Below are 16,214 nucleotides of genomic sequence, written 5' to 3'. Positions count from 1 at the left end.
TATAAATAACAACCGCATATTCATTCCACCCGCAGCTCAAAATTCATTGATCAAGATCAGGGGCAACATTGCTTATTTTACCGTCAGTAGTACTCCTCGCAGTTGTTTTTCAATGTGGCAGGGGAAAAAAACACAGACACACAAAAACAAACAAAGAAAGAAAGAAGAACGGAGCTTAGTGTCGAGTGTGATCAAGCAAGGGAGATCGAGCGATGAAGGAAATTGGAATTCCGATTGTAATCTAATGCATAATCATTATTGAAAGCGGATGAAAAGGATACGATCGTACCACAGCACTGTAAATAAAAAGATGCATCACATCCTCGACTTTTTTTTTTTTTTGCAGCACACCGCCAGATTATTTCTATTAGAATTATTAGAGTTTTTGTCGGGAGTTAAATGGACATGATTTGAAATAGAAATGCATTGCAGATTTTTCGTACAATATCATGACACAACTATAAGGTTAGTGGTTAAATCGACACGTGTTATTATACAAAGGAAACAATGACCATTAAGCGAAATCTTAAAGATTTGAAAAATTATTTGCTTCTTTTGAAGAAATTGTGTTATGTTCTCTGCATTTTTTTATTGCCTAGCAGTGAAATCGTAAAGATTTGAAAAATCATTTGCTTCTTTTGAAGAATTTGTGTTATGTTCTCTACAATTTTTTATTACCTAGCAAGAAAAAACAAACAAACTCTTCTTTGATTGAAGGAGAGGAGGGTTTGGTCACCAGTATGTTTTTCTCTTTCTTGTAGCTTTTTTTTTTTTAATCCGTGACGGTGATTAAACAAGGCAGTGAATTTAGTGAATTTCACTTTCTCTTCACCCCTACTCTGACTTTTACTCATGAGTTCAAATGGCAATATCGCCTTTTATTATATTTATTATATTATTTATGTATCATTGTTTTTTTAATGTGAAATAGGATCTCGTCTCATAAAGGCATAATATATATATATATATATATATATATATATATATTATGGGGATGGCTTAAGTTATGACTGGTCCCTCTGATTATGAGAACGATCAAGATAGGCATATAATATATATATGACCTACACACAAGGGGTTTCGAGTGTCTGTCTATTTCTCGTTTCCTATAACGTGAGGGCGGATAAACAACGCATCTATTACCGTCATCGAACCGTATACCGCCTCAAGGCGAGAAGGAAATGATATAGGCAAGAATCATTAAGTTCATATAATTCGTAGAATTTATATGATATACGTCTCAAGCGAAAGGGCTTTTTATAGAGTGTTTTCACCAAGTATGTTGATAATCCTTGGGCAGTGCCACCCAGAGAGTATTAGATTTTAGACGGAAGGCTTAAGAGCCGATCTTGGAGACCACTCTTTCCTAATATTTCACCAGTGCTAGTTACAACACATCTGATCCAATTCATTTTTGTTTTATTTCATGTCGTTCCATTTAATTTCAACATGGCCTGGACTACAATCAAAGAAGACACAGTTTGTTATTCGAAAACCATCATGTAGATTATATAGAAAGCATAACTCATATTTGAAAGTTGTTGAGACGTAACAGCTGTTGTGTTCTTTTACGTTCATAATTTACATCAATTTTACTTACTGTACGAAATATCTATTGGGCCCCCTATATCTACAAGCACTGCTTCTAGTTTTGTTCCCGCCGTCCAATCCAAGTCTTCTTTCTTCGTTCCAGTCACCAAAATTGTGTGAACCGTGACTTCATATCTTCTACGTTTATTTCACAATGAGCGTTATACTCAAAAAGTTAGAAACATTCTCTTTTTTTTTTGATACGCCATAACTTTTTAACTAGCATGTCTAAAGCATGAGTGCGCTCGGTCATTGCGTGAATGTAATGATTTAAATCATGAAACAGACATTCGTTTTAAAGTCAAATGTCATTTAGTGGCGCGAGTGATTTTATGTAAGACTGCATTTTTTTAACCAAATTACCCAGCCTTCTGCAAGTGAGACGATGAGATTTTCAGTTTGCGACGTTCAAATCAATCTTCTTTAGCTCGGATATTCCTAATCGTCCAGCACTATACGGACTTAAATTAGACTGCATTTGATGATACTTTCAAGCGCAAGATTGTAAGATCTTGTCCAACCGAACACCCGGGTGTCACGCAGAGAATCATATTTGTTGGCGCCAAAAGTTATCAGGTGGCCGCTGTCAGTAGTTTATTACTAAATCTCGTCCACAGGCAGTAGCCATTTGGCGCAATGCATTCTGGGAATATCGGATAACGGAGTAGACCTTATTGTATATCTTAAAGTGGTAGTTCTTCAAGTTCCGATGGTGATATCTGGCGCAGCATTCATGTCATCGCTGCGTGAATGACAGCTGCCGGGAAAATTAATTTCGCCGGATTTATATGATGAAACAGTTGCATATACTCAGGGTATATCACATAACGATTTCAAATTGATTGTCATTCTTTTGTAGTTATTTGCACATCTTTTATCGCAAGCTTGAACAAACAAAATATACCCTTCCATTGGAAAATTGTGCTATACATATAAGATACCCTTCCATTGAAAAATTGTACTATGATAGGAATAGAGTCAAGCTATAAAATCAGAACGCAGCCGAAATGTCAGCGTCAATTTCGATGGCAGCATTTCTGCAATAGTTGTAGAAAGAGCAAAATAGAGCGAAAATGCACATTTTATGTGTGGATTTGATGCTCCGCGTTCCCGCTTTCTCGTCGCATCAATCTTCCCTCTAATGAATGTGAAAATAGACCGAATCACTTCAGACGATAGAAAGACATCCTTTGCTCCTTGCTTAGTTGGAATCGTGAATGAAACGGTGCTTTTGAAAGAGTTTTAACCATTATGCAACTTCAGATAGTCATTCCAAGACCTGGCCTCTAAAAAATATGAATTTTCAACGTTCTGTACTGTAAACAGTCCCGCATTGCCTTCAGTGCTCATAAACCCATTCAAAGGGTTTTTTCCCCTCGAATACCGCCTTTAAGACGGCATTCAAATGGCGCTATTAGGTGGGAAATGTACGAACGTTCGAACCGCCCACGTGCCTAATTCAAGAAAGCGCTCCCATTCTGTTCACATAAATCTCCCCGATATTGAATTCATTAACCGTAGAAGTCGACGTTCGGGGCCTGGTTGGGGGGGGGGGATGTAAAGCATGTGTTATATAAAAGCAAATGACAATCAAAACGGAAAAGAGGGGAATGGGCTGGAGACGTTTAACAAACGGTATCAGCTTCGCCACTCTGGCTTGTCCCACTCAATGCGAGCATTAGGCTTGAGAGCACGACATTTTGTTTGACAGTGCTGGTGTGACGTATTGTGGGCCCGTGTTCAAGAAGTTCGGTTGAACTTGAACATTGGATTAGATTTGCGATTTAGGTATGAAGTATCGCTTCTGGACAGTAGAGCAAATTTACTCAGAATAAATCTATACTCGCCTAGAATTGTGTTTGATTCTTTTTTGTTTTGTTTTGTTTTGTAAGCAGCTAAAGCCAATTTTCTGAGGACAAGAAAGTAACTCGAAGTATTTTTTTTTATAAAGAACAATGCCACACTTCTACAGCCGCCATGTCACACGTCTTTAAGGTGGAACGACACGTCACATTCAAGTTGATATTGCTAGTTTAAGTGGCGTTGAACAAAGATAACCTTGGGCACTTGCGACAAAATCTCACGAAATAAAGTGCAAGGTGTAACGGAATTTCAAAGTTGTTTGTCTGTTTGTTTGTTTTGTTTAGTTTATAATCGTGACATGGGTCCCCTCTTATGCAAATGAGATAATGTAATGACGTCATCATTTCATTTCTTCCCCATCCTTTGGTATAGGACACTATGTCATATGAATATTTTCCCCAATAATTTGCTACATCCATAATAAACACCATGTTTTTAAAAAGTAATAATCGCGTAATCATTTCACGCAAATAGTAATATACTTTTTTCGGTTTGAATGCATTTTTAAGAAAGGAGTACAGTAAAATCGCCTCCTCACTCTGTTTATCAAAAGTTCATAAACATAAAGTGGCATTTAACTCTACACCGACATTAATTTCTTCCTGCAAAAAAAAAGGTGATATTCAGTGCGCAATATATTGTACTTTCAAGCCTGTTCATAAACTGCAGAAAGAGATACCAAAGTTGATCAAAGGAAATATAATATCATAATGCAAATGCATACATGTTGATTTGTGTTGATTCATATACCCTCAACATTACGTATGTGTCCAAATGAAAGTGCAATTTACAATAGATTTAATAATAATATTTCTGCAATTTTTCTTCAGATTACTTTGATACACCCACAAAAACAACAACTTTCAAACCAAGATTCTGCCAGTGACGTCAACTGTCAATCATTGCTAAAGTATTAATATGATTTACAAAAGAGATTGGAATGTACCCTTTCCTAGACTAAGCATAACTTGCATGTTTCCATGTTACTGACATGATTAACAAAATTTCAGACATTTTCACACACACACACACACACACACAAAGAAAGTTTTCAGCAAAATCCTACATATTTTGACAAGAAAATTATGTGACCTTAAAGTTTCAGGCAAATTGGAAGAGACAATGATGTCATCACCTTTTAATTTTTCCATTTGTTTGCAAACAAACGTACTAATGACTGAACAGCTGTCACCTCTTTTCCCGTTAAAGAAACATTGATAGGTTATTGCAAGACTACAATGATTTGATGCTATAGGGTATATCATGTCAACCAGAAAGGAAATTCAGTTAAGTGAGGTGAGTCTACAAGTCATCCCCTCTACCAATTTAGTATAGCATGTGGTTGTAAGTTCCTGAATTGTTTAAAAAAACAGCGACAAAAAATCTAAAAACAATAGAAACTTCGAAAATTCTTTCATGGTTATTTTGATGGAATTGTTACCACTTTTTCTCCTTTATTGTCCTATTGTTATCATCAACTTCAACGTGATATTAAATGTGGTGTATGATATTTCCATTTTTTTTTTCTCCACCATACTTTGATTCTTGCAGGCAAAGGATCCGGAGAGTGAGTCTCAGAAGTGGCCGATCTTCGGTGGGATCCATGCCACAGCTAACGCTGGAGCCAGCCCTGATGGTAAGAAAAAATACTTAGGACGGCAAAGAAATGATATCGCAATAAACTGTTTTCTGAACATACTTTTACAATATTCTGTGCATCTTCATTTAATGCACCACTGACTGCAATGACAAACCCAAACCTTCTTCTGGGTCTCTCTTGAGGTTTGTTCACTGGATTGTAAAAAACAACTTGAAGAGATTTATCCGTAGTGTATGGAAAGCGAACAATCTTAGATTTTGTATAGAATATCGGTCCTGATCGGTCGAAATATTCTGTGATTGACTCTGCTAAATCTGATTTTGAACGACGGGCTATTAACGAGGAATCTTGGATTATCAATATGGTAGCATGTATCGTCTCCTCCTTGACTCGAGAAAGTATACGCATTGAAAGCGATATAAAAGTAACAGCATTTGTTTTAGATGGGGAAACGAAATACATGCTTGGATCATGTTGAATTCATCTGAGCAGAGGTTATTTTCACTACTGCACAAAGAAAAGAGAGATTAAAAAAGATGAAATTCTGACAATATACTAAGATTATAGAAAAACAAATTAGGAAACAAAGGAACGAAAGGTAAAATGGGTAATCCACGTGCATGCATTCAAAGAGATAGGATTCCATTTATGACTTAGTTTTGTTGAAAGAGATATACTATAACATTTTGATAAACAGAGCATTTTTTTTTTTGCGAGTAACAACATAGATTTGCTTGTCCTTAGTCTTTTAGTATGACTTTCAAAATATTGTTTTCTGTTTCTGTGGTTGCATGTGTAAAAATGCAGCTTATAGAAAGACCAAAATGAAATCTGGAACGCCGCGTGAAATAACTATGACATGATATGAAGGATGGAAAATCCTAAATGTTTAAGGTTTTCCGATGGTTAATAATCTACGTCATCGGTTTTTAGGGGATCGTCGAAGGAGAAAATTTCATGTCCTGTGCTCCAACAGAATACAGATTACGATGTTGCCAATTTGTCACAGAACTTTCACCCTGCCTTGAACGTCCCGCCGCAAATGAGACTCCCGTCCGAAATTCACTTACTTTCACACGACGTAACCATATGGGGGTTAAGAAAATCAAAGCATGCTAAGAATAGATTTCGTAATTATTGCATGCTTGGTGTTAAAGCGTCAATGTATAGCAATATCAAAATGATTCTGACGAGGAGCTAATGCCAATTATTACATGAGGTCATTCATCTTAGTCGGTAGAGCGGGCCAGCATCCAATTTAGCTGCACCAAGAATGCATCCATCAAATCAGCACTTTTATCGGGGTAATCAGTGAAACTTACTCGTGGCATGCACCGTGCCACGCGCACCAATCATGGAAAGAGCGGGAATCTAATACTGGCGCTGATTACCTTTTCGTCCGCACACGACGAAGGGCGTTGACAGTGCGTTGTCTCTCGCGCCACTTTTATCTATACAGTTCGTGTGCGCGCACGCATACCCCTGTCTCCCTCTCCGGTAATTGCTATTACTGCTCCCTGAATGGCACCTGCGTCTCCGATTAATCTGTGATTTCATTTCATTAGCAACAATCATCGCTATAATTTATACAACTGCATGAATCATAAGCATGATACTTGCACGCACACACACACACACATGTATATTAACGCTCATAATAGAGATTTGTCCATCATACTAAAAGCTCGGTTATTGAAAATATGAGTTTACAAAGCTGACGCTGCGTGGCGCCCACGCACTTTCATAAAAATATCTAGTTTCGCTGCTCCCTTCTCCGGCGCAATGGTTTTCTAAAAACAACTCGCGCCCATCCAACCATATAGATGGCTGTCATCTATTGACGCAGCTGTCAAACTAGCAGCTGAGATGATGAAACAACGCCACATGCCGTGCAAAATCTGGCAGGGCAGTGGAGCCATCAACACGCTGTGGGTTCGGCTCTCTTCCGTCTTGTTTATCAGGCTACTGCGCGTTAAATGATCGATGGGTTTAGGTCGCAATCCAAATATAAATCTACAAATGAACTTGTTATTCTCTTACCCCCCCCCCCCCCAGCCCCACACTCCTATCAGCTGTTTAATCTGCCTAATTTATTGCTTATGCACTTGCCAGCTGTATGGGGCATGAGCTCATGAAGAGTGACATAAATTAATGTGAAATAAGAAAGGCTGATGTCTATGTTAGATGCCTCGATGCACTTTTGCAAAAGACAGCCGTCGTGTTTTCATGTCTTCATTCAGCCTTGATTCTAACGGTATGCCCAAAAACATAATTATTGGCACAGAGGTTTTTTCTGTAAATGTCAAGCGTCGTCAGAACGACTTGTGTCAAATTAGAAATTAAAGCGCATGCGTGTTTTGACAATAATTAGAAAATTCAATTATTTCCTTTCCTCCTGATGGTTGCAATGCTTGAATCCTCGCAACATCTTGAGTGACTGTGGAAATGAAAACTGATAAATTCACATAATGATGTAAATTGACATGCCGACACCACAGAGTCTTATTGAATTTCTCTTTTCTGTCTCTATCGCTGTTATCATGTGAATGACTGTAAGTCTCTTCTTTTTTTTTTTTTTTACAGCCTTTCCTTGATTTCCAAAGTACCATTGATGTTTATATATATAGTCATTCATATCATGCAAAGTAAATGTCAGTTTAAACAACAGAGAAACATACTCCAAAAAGAAATATCCGAGTTATACTCAGGGTTTCACATAACGTACAGAGTAAGATTAGGAAGTTGTAACGAGATGAAAACACCCACGAAATACATACAGGGAGGACTGAGTATGCTGCACGCCAATAGAACCACGAAAAAGTGTATAGCCCATCTCTCTGTAGGCCTATATACTTGAATAAGAAATGAATTTCGAAAAGCGAGGCATATGGTCATATTACTGCATTATGAAAATTGTTTCATTCTTGGGAATAGAGGAAGTGTAATAAATCATGGCAAACGGAATTATCTGTCTTAATTTGTCGTGTTTACGCAAAGCAAATTTTCTCCCTAGACTTTCCTCAGTGCACCTGTTCCAGCGCAATAGTAAATCTTTCCTCCCCCCCCCCCCCCAATTATTAACCTAAAGAAGCTTGTACGCCAACTCATTCCCGCAACGTGGGACATTCATTCAATTAAGAAAACCCACAGGAACAATTACCGCCTAAATTTGCCCTTCACATCCCCCTCATTACAAATAAACAGCGTTTAAAGAGTAATTCATCCTCCAGTTGCGTGACGTCATTGCAGTCTAAATTGGTTTTCCTCCTCCCGTCTCGGCTGATGGGAATGTATTAAAGGCGAAGGGAAGAAAGCGGGTATCTAAACCCGGATGATCCCTAAACACATCTCCAATAGCACCCGAGAGCTAACAAACGGGCGGGTTAGTTGTTGGCGGCATGGCTTCTCACTGTATGTCATAAAAAGAGCTTCATGAGATCGTGTGAGTTGATGAAAAGAGCTGTTCGCGGTTGTCATTTTAGGGCCAGACGATAATGGCGATGCTATAGAACCGATTTCTGCCTGTCTATCGACCTCCGGTCTTTGCTGCGAGTGTGCTTCCTGCCGGAGCGAGATACTATTTCTCGCCTACACTGCATACGTCACGACGGATCGGAACGGTAAAAAAAAAGAAGAGAAAACAAAACAAACCCAGCAACAACAACAACTCACAGAGCCAGTTTGTGTTCTAGAACATCTGTTCTTGTTTGTTTCTCATAGACTTGTCTCCGTAACGTGTGCAAGTCTATTTGTGTGTGTGTGCTTCTGTGAGTATCATACTTTTGGTTTGTGCGTGCATTCTGACTTCTTGGCCCGAATTCACGAAGGTGGTACAAAATATGAAACCATGGTTTAAACCATGGACAAAAACCATGGAATGCCAAGTGTCGCATGCGATATTTCGCTACGAAATCAGTCATTTCGTCGATGAAATGATTATTTTGTAAAGAAATGACAATATTTTGTAACTAAATGAACATTTCGTCCACGAAATGATAATTTCGTTAACGAAACAGTCATTTTGTCGACGAAATGACCAATTTCGTAACGAAATATTCTGTTTGACACTTGGCGCTCCATGGTTTTTGTCCATGGTTTAGACCATGGTTTTGTTTGTACCACCTTCGTGAATTCGGGCCCTTGTGTTTATTCTACACTCCCTCCCCCTTCTCTCTTTCCATCATTTTCTCTCCGTGTTTCAGTACCATTCATTTTCTCTTTTTTCCCCCTTCTGATTTTCAAGAATGACGTGGTGTAGGCTGATTGAAAGCTTGAAATTGGACGTGTGCGCAGTTTACAGGAAGCCCAAAATGGAAATCGAATGCTGCATTTATTGATTGCATGTGAGCGGTTCTTGAATAGTATTGACATCTCCCCCCCCCCCGCCCTTTCTCTCTTTTTTCCCACCCCCTCCCCCTTACCTGCCTTTATCTTCTTGTGTACGTAAGCAAAATTAACGTGATACTGGTGTAGGCCTACTCGGATTTGGATATTTGAATGTTTACGTCTAGCAACAGACCGCTTTACAGATTACTGTGTGTTCATTATGAAGACTATGAATAATAATAGTATGACCCGATATGTCTCCATTTGACAGTCTTCTCCAGCTGTTGGCTGACACTATGTATGGATGTCGATCAAATCCCACCATATGGCGATCGAAATGAGCTGGCTGGCAAAGTATATTGAGAGAACCGGAATCGTTCATACACATCACCTTTAGCAGACTTTGCGCTGTAAAAACGAACACACCCTTTTCCATTTCCCTCTCGTAAATGATGAAAAAAAAATAATAAATCAGCAGCCAAGCCAAGGGAAAAATTCAGGGGGAAAAGCGAGCAATCGTCACAAAGCAACCACTTGAAAATAGGTTGAAATCATTTAAAAAAAAAAAGAGTATTTGTTGCGTCATAATGAGAATCGTTTTGATCACGTGACTATGACGGAGTTCTCCTGCATTCATTGTTTGTACATGATTTGTCACTGGTGATACTTTACCTCGAAGGAAACATTTCCGTTGTAATTACGCTCACGGCACATCGAAGCCGCATGTCATGACGCGTCTTTCATTAGTGATAGACGTTCGTTTTCTTCAAATTGATTTTAGGAAATTATGATTAAAGATGTTTGAAACGATGCCTGGAAGGGGGGGGGGGTGGTTGTGGCTTTCTCAAAAAGCGTTACGTTTAACTACCCAACACTGTATAAAAATAGGCTTGCTATCTTGCGAACCTTTAATGTAAAAAAAGCATGGTATTTACTTATTCATTTAACAGCTAGAGGATGAGCAGAATGTGTACACGATTCATGAAGATCGACAACACAGACAGAAAAAATAAAGGGATAAAAATTTACCGGCAAATACTCAAGAATTGCACAACACTCATATACGAATACGTAGTCGAGGTAACAAGCAAACAGTAACAAACAGTAACAATCAAAAGGTTGCGTAGCCATGGCAGCAAGAGAGGATCCAGTGTGTATAAATGCGGCTGCATTAATCCTTGTGCCTTTGTTGGCGCAAGAATTCACGTGTATGTCTGACATGATTATCTGTGGCTACAGCTGGTGTTGTTCAGTACGTCCGATTTGCAAAATATTAACTGATGCTAATGTAAGCCTTATATGGTATGACCGGGGGGGGGGGGATGGGGTGGTTAGGGGGGAGGACTGTCTTTGAAGATCAGCATCCATGTTGGTCTTACAATAAGGCTTTAAAGAATATCCCACGTGATCACAGCAATTTGGTTGATATCACGGTCAGGAATCTAAATTTCATCCCATAGAGGCCGGTTTAATGAAGTTGATCTGTTGTACAGGTGGTATGACTTGAATATTTTCATTTTTTAAATCAACTATTACATGACAGGCAATGAAGTTATGAGCATACGTTTGTAACAATGCACGAAATCCCTTAGCGCCCCTTCGTTACTTTTCAAATTCGCGTTGTCATTCTCCGGAGCCAGCTATTAAGCAACACACTGTTGCACGATTATGTGAAGATCTCTTTTCATTGTGTCTTGGCTGATTCATATAGGCCAAGACAGATGCTTGGTTTTAAAAGGCAAAAATGAAAGAGAAACGTCAATTCGTGGTGAATTTACTTTTCTCTACCAGCCTTCGTATACACGCCATACTTAAAACACTGTAGCGTCTCGCACACATTAGATCTACGTAAGATATGAAGTTGTTAAGATGCGCTCAATTCGGTTGGCTGTTAATGACAATTCCGCTTGTAGACAACAAGAACATTATGCTTTACAGCCTCATATTCTTAACTATTTTTCTTCTTTGTTGAATTCCAGGAATTGCAGCAACTCCGGAAGGACACTCCGGGAGAGAAAGGTCGTGACCTCCTCGCTACGGAGGGTGCAAAGCAGCCCATCACGTGTTCACCCTCGGGCGGCCAGCACGGACACAATGGCCACGTGGGCAACCAACACCGAAAACGTGCATCTTCTGGCGGAAACCGGCCCTCCGCGAAAGCCTCCGCGCGGAGAAATTCGTACGGTGGCATGTCAAGCAGACGACCGTCTGTTACTAATGGAGATAAATATGACCGGGAATCTTACACTGTAACATTACCGGTGTGGAATAATTCCAGCGACGGCATTCTGACTACGGAAAAAGTAACCCACAATGATAGCAGCTCCCAGGAGAACGCCACTGTTCAGGAGTTATCCTCGAATGGCGACCAGCTATCCTCGAATGGCGACCAGCCACCACCCACGCAATCTCCGCCCGCGCTCGACTGTCTGAGGAAGATTAAGTTCAAATTGAGCTGGCGCTACAATAGAGAATTTGGGCGTCAAGACAGCCACCCTTACAACACGACGGAAAATGTATGCCCAGCCTTCGACACGGGTGACCACTTAGAACGCACTGTGGTCACTACAGCGAGTCTTTCACCAGGTGCAATCAACGACGGGGCAGCCGAGGCGGTCAAGAAGGTGTCACATCAGAGAATTTGCCAGCCGGACGTGAGTAACCTTTGCAATGGTGTGAAAAATATGCCCCTGAACGACGATATCTCGAGAACGGATGGAGGAAACCCCAGAATTATTGTCACAGCGCCACCTGCTCTCACTGACAGTGGAGACGAGACTATTATGGGCGTTCGACCATTTGACAGTCCGCCAGTGCTGTACCCGTCATCAGACAGTTCATCAACAACGCCCACGACCACCATTCCATTACTATTTCCTCACCTTGTTCCGCAAACTTCTGACCGATGTGCGCATAACAACGTTGCGATGTCGGAATACACATTTGGGGAGGGCGTCCCCAACGTCGATGAAAAACCACAGTGGCCGCCTACGTTTGAGTCATCTTTGAAATATTCTGACGCCGAAACGTCCGAAGATTCCGAGATTGAATTTATGGACTTCAAAGCGGACTTGGTGGATGAGGGATTTGTTGATTCAAACAACAACGGCGAATTTGTCGTGAACTTGAATTTGAATCACTAGTTTATTTAGATGGAGATTCGCAACATTCGTTTCGTTGCGTTTCAGTGTCTGATGAGGTTTTGAGGAAATGAACATGATATTCCTTTTTAGTGCAAGTACTCTCACTATTGTACAAATCAGTCATATTTTTCTAATTAGTTTTGAACGAAATCAGCAAAGTTGGTTGTGTTTTGGATTAGAACACAAGCTCACTCAAAACAACCACGAAGAAAAGCTGATATCGTGAAAATTGCCAATTAATTTTGCCGAAATGGTTGATTTTTTTATAGCGGAAATGTAAAATACTTTTATTGACACCAATAACAGTTTACAGTACTATGTATCACACGAGTTTGTTGTTGAAAGTGAAAATGAGTGGCACCGAAAATGAAGAACGAACATATTGTCTGCACGTTGAATTTAATTTTGAATCTGTTGAAAGTATATATTTTATTAGACTGGAAATGTTTTACAATATTTTCCTAATGTTACTAGATGAACTCGTTGTTTGAACGTATGAATAATTTTGTCTCATTTATGCACAGTGGCTTATATAAAAAGGTGTCATCTAATTAATGTCAAAAGTGTATTACAGTTTCAACGATTGCTGATTGTCCGACAGGCATCTGAGAGTATACCTCCTCATTGTTAACAGTAATGTTGCATGGTATATTGAATTGGAAAACCTCTTGAAATGCACCAAACAATGATGTGATATTGCTGGAAAGGGTGTTGTAACTTCTCTGTAGCTGCAATACTTCGTTGCTATGTAGTCTTCATTCTAACTCCCCAGCTGCCTCCTTCACAAAAACAAAATACAAAAATTATATATCCTTGATATCAAGAGTAAATGTCACAAATGGGAAATTCATCACGATGTTGAAAAAGGGGAGGGGGAAAAGAAAACACAGACATACAGTACAAGAAAACTAACTAATTTGAATCAAGTATTATGAATTCAACATTTTCTTTTCAGTTAGAATTTATTGTTTTGTTCGGTTGGATTATTGGGTTTAAAGCGAAGTAACCGTCATTGAATGCCAACAACCTAAGACTTTGTCAGGAACAGAGATGTGAATTAGCAAAGATACAATAACAAGACATACAAAACTCGTCCAAAGTTTTGACGATGATAAACATATTGAACGAGGCTGTCTTTGTCGAACAAGCCTTGTCTTTTTTGACTTATCATGCGTACCTTTCACAGATGACTTGAATGATAACACCATATACTGATAATCGCAGGTAATCATTCTGACGTGCTGAATATTGTCTTTTTTTTTTACAACTTATCTTCATTCATTTGTTAAGCGTTTTGTGTATATACATTCCCTGTAGTAATTCCAAAGAAAATTATGAGCCAATCCAAATAAAGAAAAAATAAGTACTTCTGTTTAATCCTCCGTTCTCTGAGAGCACATTCCTGCTGATCCTTGAACTGAAATCCACATCTCGTCTAAATTGTATATGATAATTGTTACTTTGGAACATTCGTTTCTTCGGCCGCATTGTGGTATCATGCACGAGGAACTGCATGGACTTCCAAACGGAATGTCCCGAATTCGAACTCTGCCAAGTCTTCGCGTCTTTCAACACAACATTTTATCCGCGATGTTCCTCCTCAACCAGGAGGGGTACCCCCTCCCCCCACCGAAAAAAAAGAAAAAAAAAAGAAAGAATGAAGAAAGAAAAGAGGACGGATACCTGCCAATTTTTGGGATAAAGATGATAGCAGCAGGACCCTTAGGGAGAGTAGTGGTATTACTGAAGAGGCTTCACCCAGCTAAATACGACCACTTTTCTATCAATTGCAAAGCAAAGTTTCGTTTCCGATTGTGCAGTTCAACAAGATAGTGTAAATATCACTCTTACAGCACGAGACCAGCATGTTGGTTACCATTGAGTACTATTGACAAGTCCACTTTGCGACGTCAGCAGCTGAAATGATAATATGGTTGGCTTTAAAAATGATATGAACATCATCCGAGAATGGTCTTGAAAATGTTGCAAATATTTGCGGGTGCACGATGTGTTTCTACTAGGCGAATTTTCCCACCTGCCTTTGTCCTGTGATTATTTTGTTTTGGTATTGTTTGGTATTGTTTTTTTTTTTCTGTGTGTGTGTGTGTGTGTGTGTGTGTGTGTGTGTGTGTGTGTGTGTGTGTGTGTGTGTTTCGTGCATTTCCAGACCTAGATGAAGTGCGGGTATAGTGTATCAGTAGCTGTCAAGTATCGACATCTGTTTTAACTCACTTTTATGAGATCTACGTGTGCCAACGGTTGAACTTTTACTCGACACGCCGACGCCGTAAAACAACCCTCACAGTCTTGATATCATCATGTATTGTACAGAATGGTCGCGTTAATTTGATCATTCGTGACATGCTATCGTGACGGGTTTTGCGTCAAAGCCCTCCAGTGTACATACATCGCATTGTACAGTCATGATTCCCACTGTGTGGTACAAGTTGTTTGTTTGCCGTTGGTGGTGTTTTCATAGGGTGGTCGGATTTGATGGTTTTAGAGGCTTAGTTGATAGAAATGTACTAAGGTAATACTGTATTCGTCAGTGATGGAAGTGCAGGTATAGGAACAAGCCGTCTTCGTAACACAGTCATGCAAAGGGAAATATTGTTTATGAAGTGAAAGCACCCACGTGCAAGGTTTTATTTAAATAGGATTTGAGAAATGTACATTGACAAAGCGTTGGTTGATTTGAAAGCGTGGATTTATGTTTCCCCCGGAGTAGGAAGCAAAGCGATCGGTGAGACTCGCCGGTGTTAAGCTTGTGATCGGATCACGATTTCAATGCCTTGTTTGTATCACAACTGTTTGAAAAAAAAAAGAAAGATTGCATTAGTGATAATTATGACACATAAATATCTTCATTGTGACCTCGTGAATAATTGAGTCTGACCCCTCCACTTCAGTGAGTATCTCAACGCACTGTATACTCTCGAATCACTGTGATTGCAAATAACATTACAATCCAATAACAGTGAATCGCTCGACACAGTCGCGTTGGATTCGGATCGCATCGAGATCGAGCTTCGCGACGTAATACCTGCCTTACTTCGAGTATACCATTTTGAACATGTTGGTTGTTGATGTGGAGGGGAGGCAACGCTATATGTTTGTCATCGATATTGTTGACCGATATTTACTTGGATGCTTTTTCAAATAAAGATAGGTTCGACATCGATCAAGGGAAGGGTTTTGGCGCTTTCATGAATAACAATGTCATAAAGCATTTTTAAACTGAGACCTGTCGTTGAAGCGTCGGCGAGGTTTTTTTTTAGTGCAATTCGGAGGAAAAAAACAAACGTTAATACATAATATTATACACTGTAAATTCCTAAAATCTACTGTTGGTCGCATGATGCCATAAATGTGAATGTTGGACATCGTCACTCAAGTCGTATAATGATAGGTTATCTGCTCATTGCATTCCATTGTTTTGTGTATATTATATGCGAGGTACTAGTTCCAAAGGAGATGTCGGGTTCTTTGGCGTTGGTAATATCACGTTACCCTCCTTTAGCGATGTAACTTCAGTGGACATAATTTTCTTCGAGATGAGCTTTCATTATTATAGAATTATGTATGTAGTTGAAAGGATCCTTCTGAAATGTTAGCTTTAGACGATGTACCATCCTGACGTGTAATAAGGAATCATTTCGTGCAAATCAGTGAGCATGATTTGGAGGTGAAAG

General features: G+C 39.5%; 1 protein-coding gene across 1 annotated transcript in view; it reads left to right on the top strand.

The window, feature by feature from the left end:
• Positions 1-13,919, top strand: part of LOC140231888 (uncharacterized) — a 39,961-nt gene extending 26,042 nt beyond the window's left edge. Inside the window, exons 4-5 of the mRNA XM_072312040.1 lie at positions 5,005-5,089; positions 11,359-13,919. Coding sequence (XP_072168141.1) covers positions 5,005-5,089; positions 11,359-12,522 — 1,249 coding nt within the window. The 3' untranslated portion in view covers positions 12,523-13,919. The remainder of the gene's footprint in view (positions 1-5,004; positions 5,090-11,358) is intronic.
• The last annotated feature ends 2,295 nt before the right edge of the window (positions 13,920-16,214 follow it).

The sequence above is a fragment of the Diadema setosum genome, chromosome 8 (genome assembly GCF_964275005.1).
Source record: "Diadema setosum chromosome 8, eeDiaSeto1, whole genome shotgun sequence".
In the NCBI taxonomy this organism is placed as follows: Eukaryota; Metazoa; Echinodermata; class Echinoidea; order Diadematoida; family Diadematidae; genus Diadema; species Diadema setosum.
The sequence above is the reverse complement of the archived record's forward strand: the minus strand, read 5'-3'. Positions and strand labels throughout refer to the sequence as shown.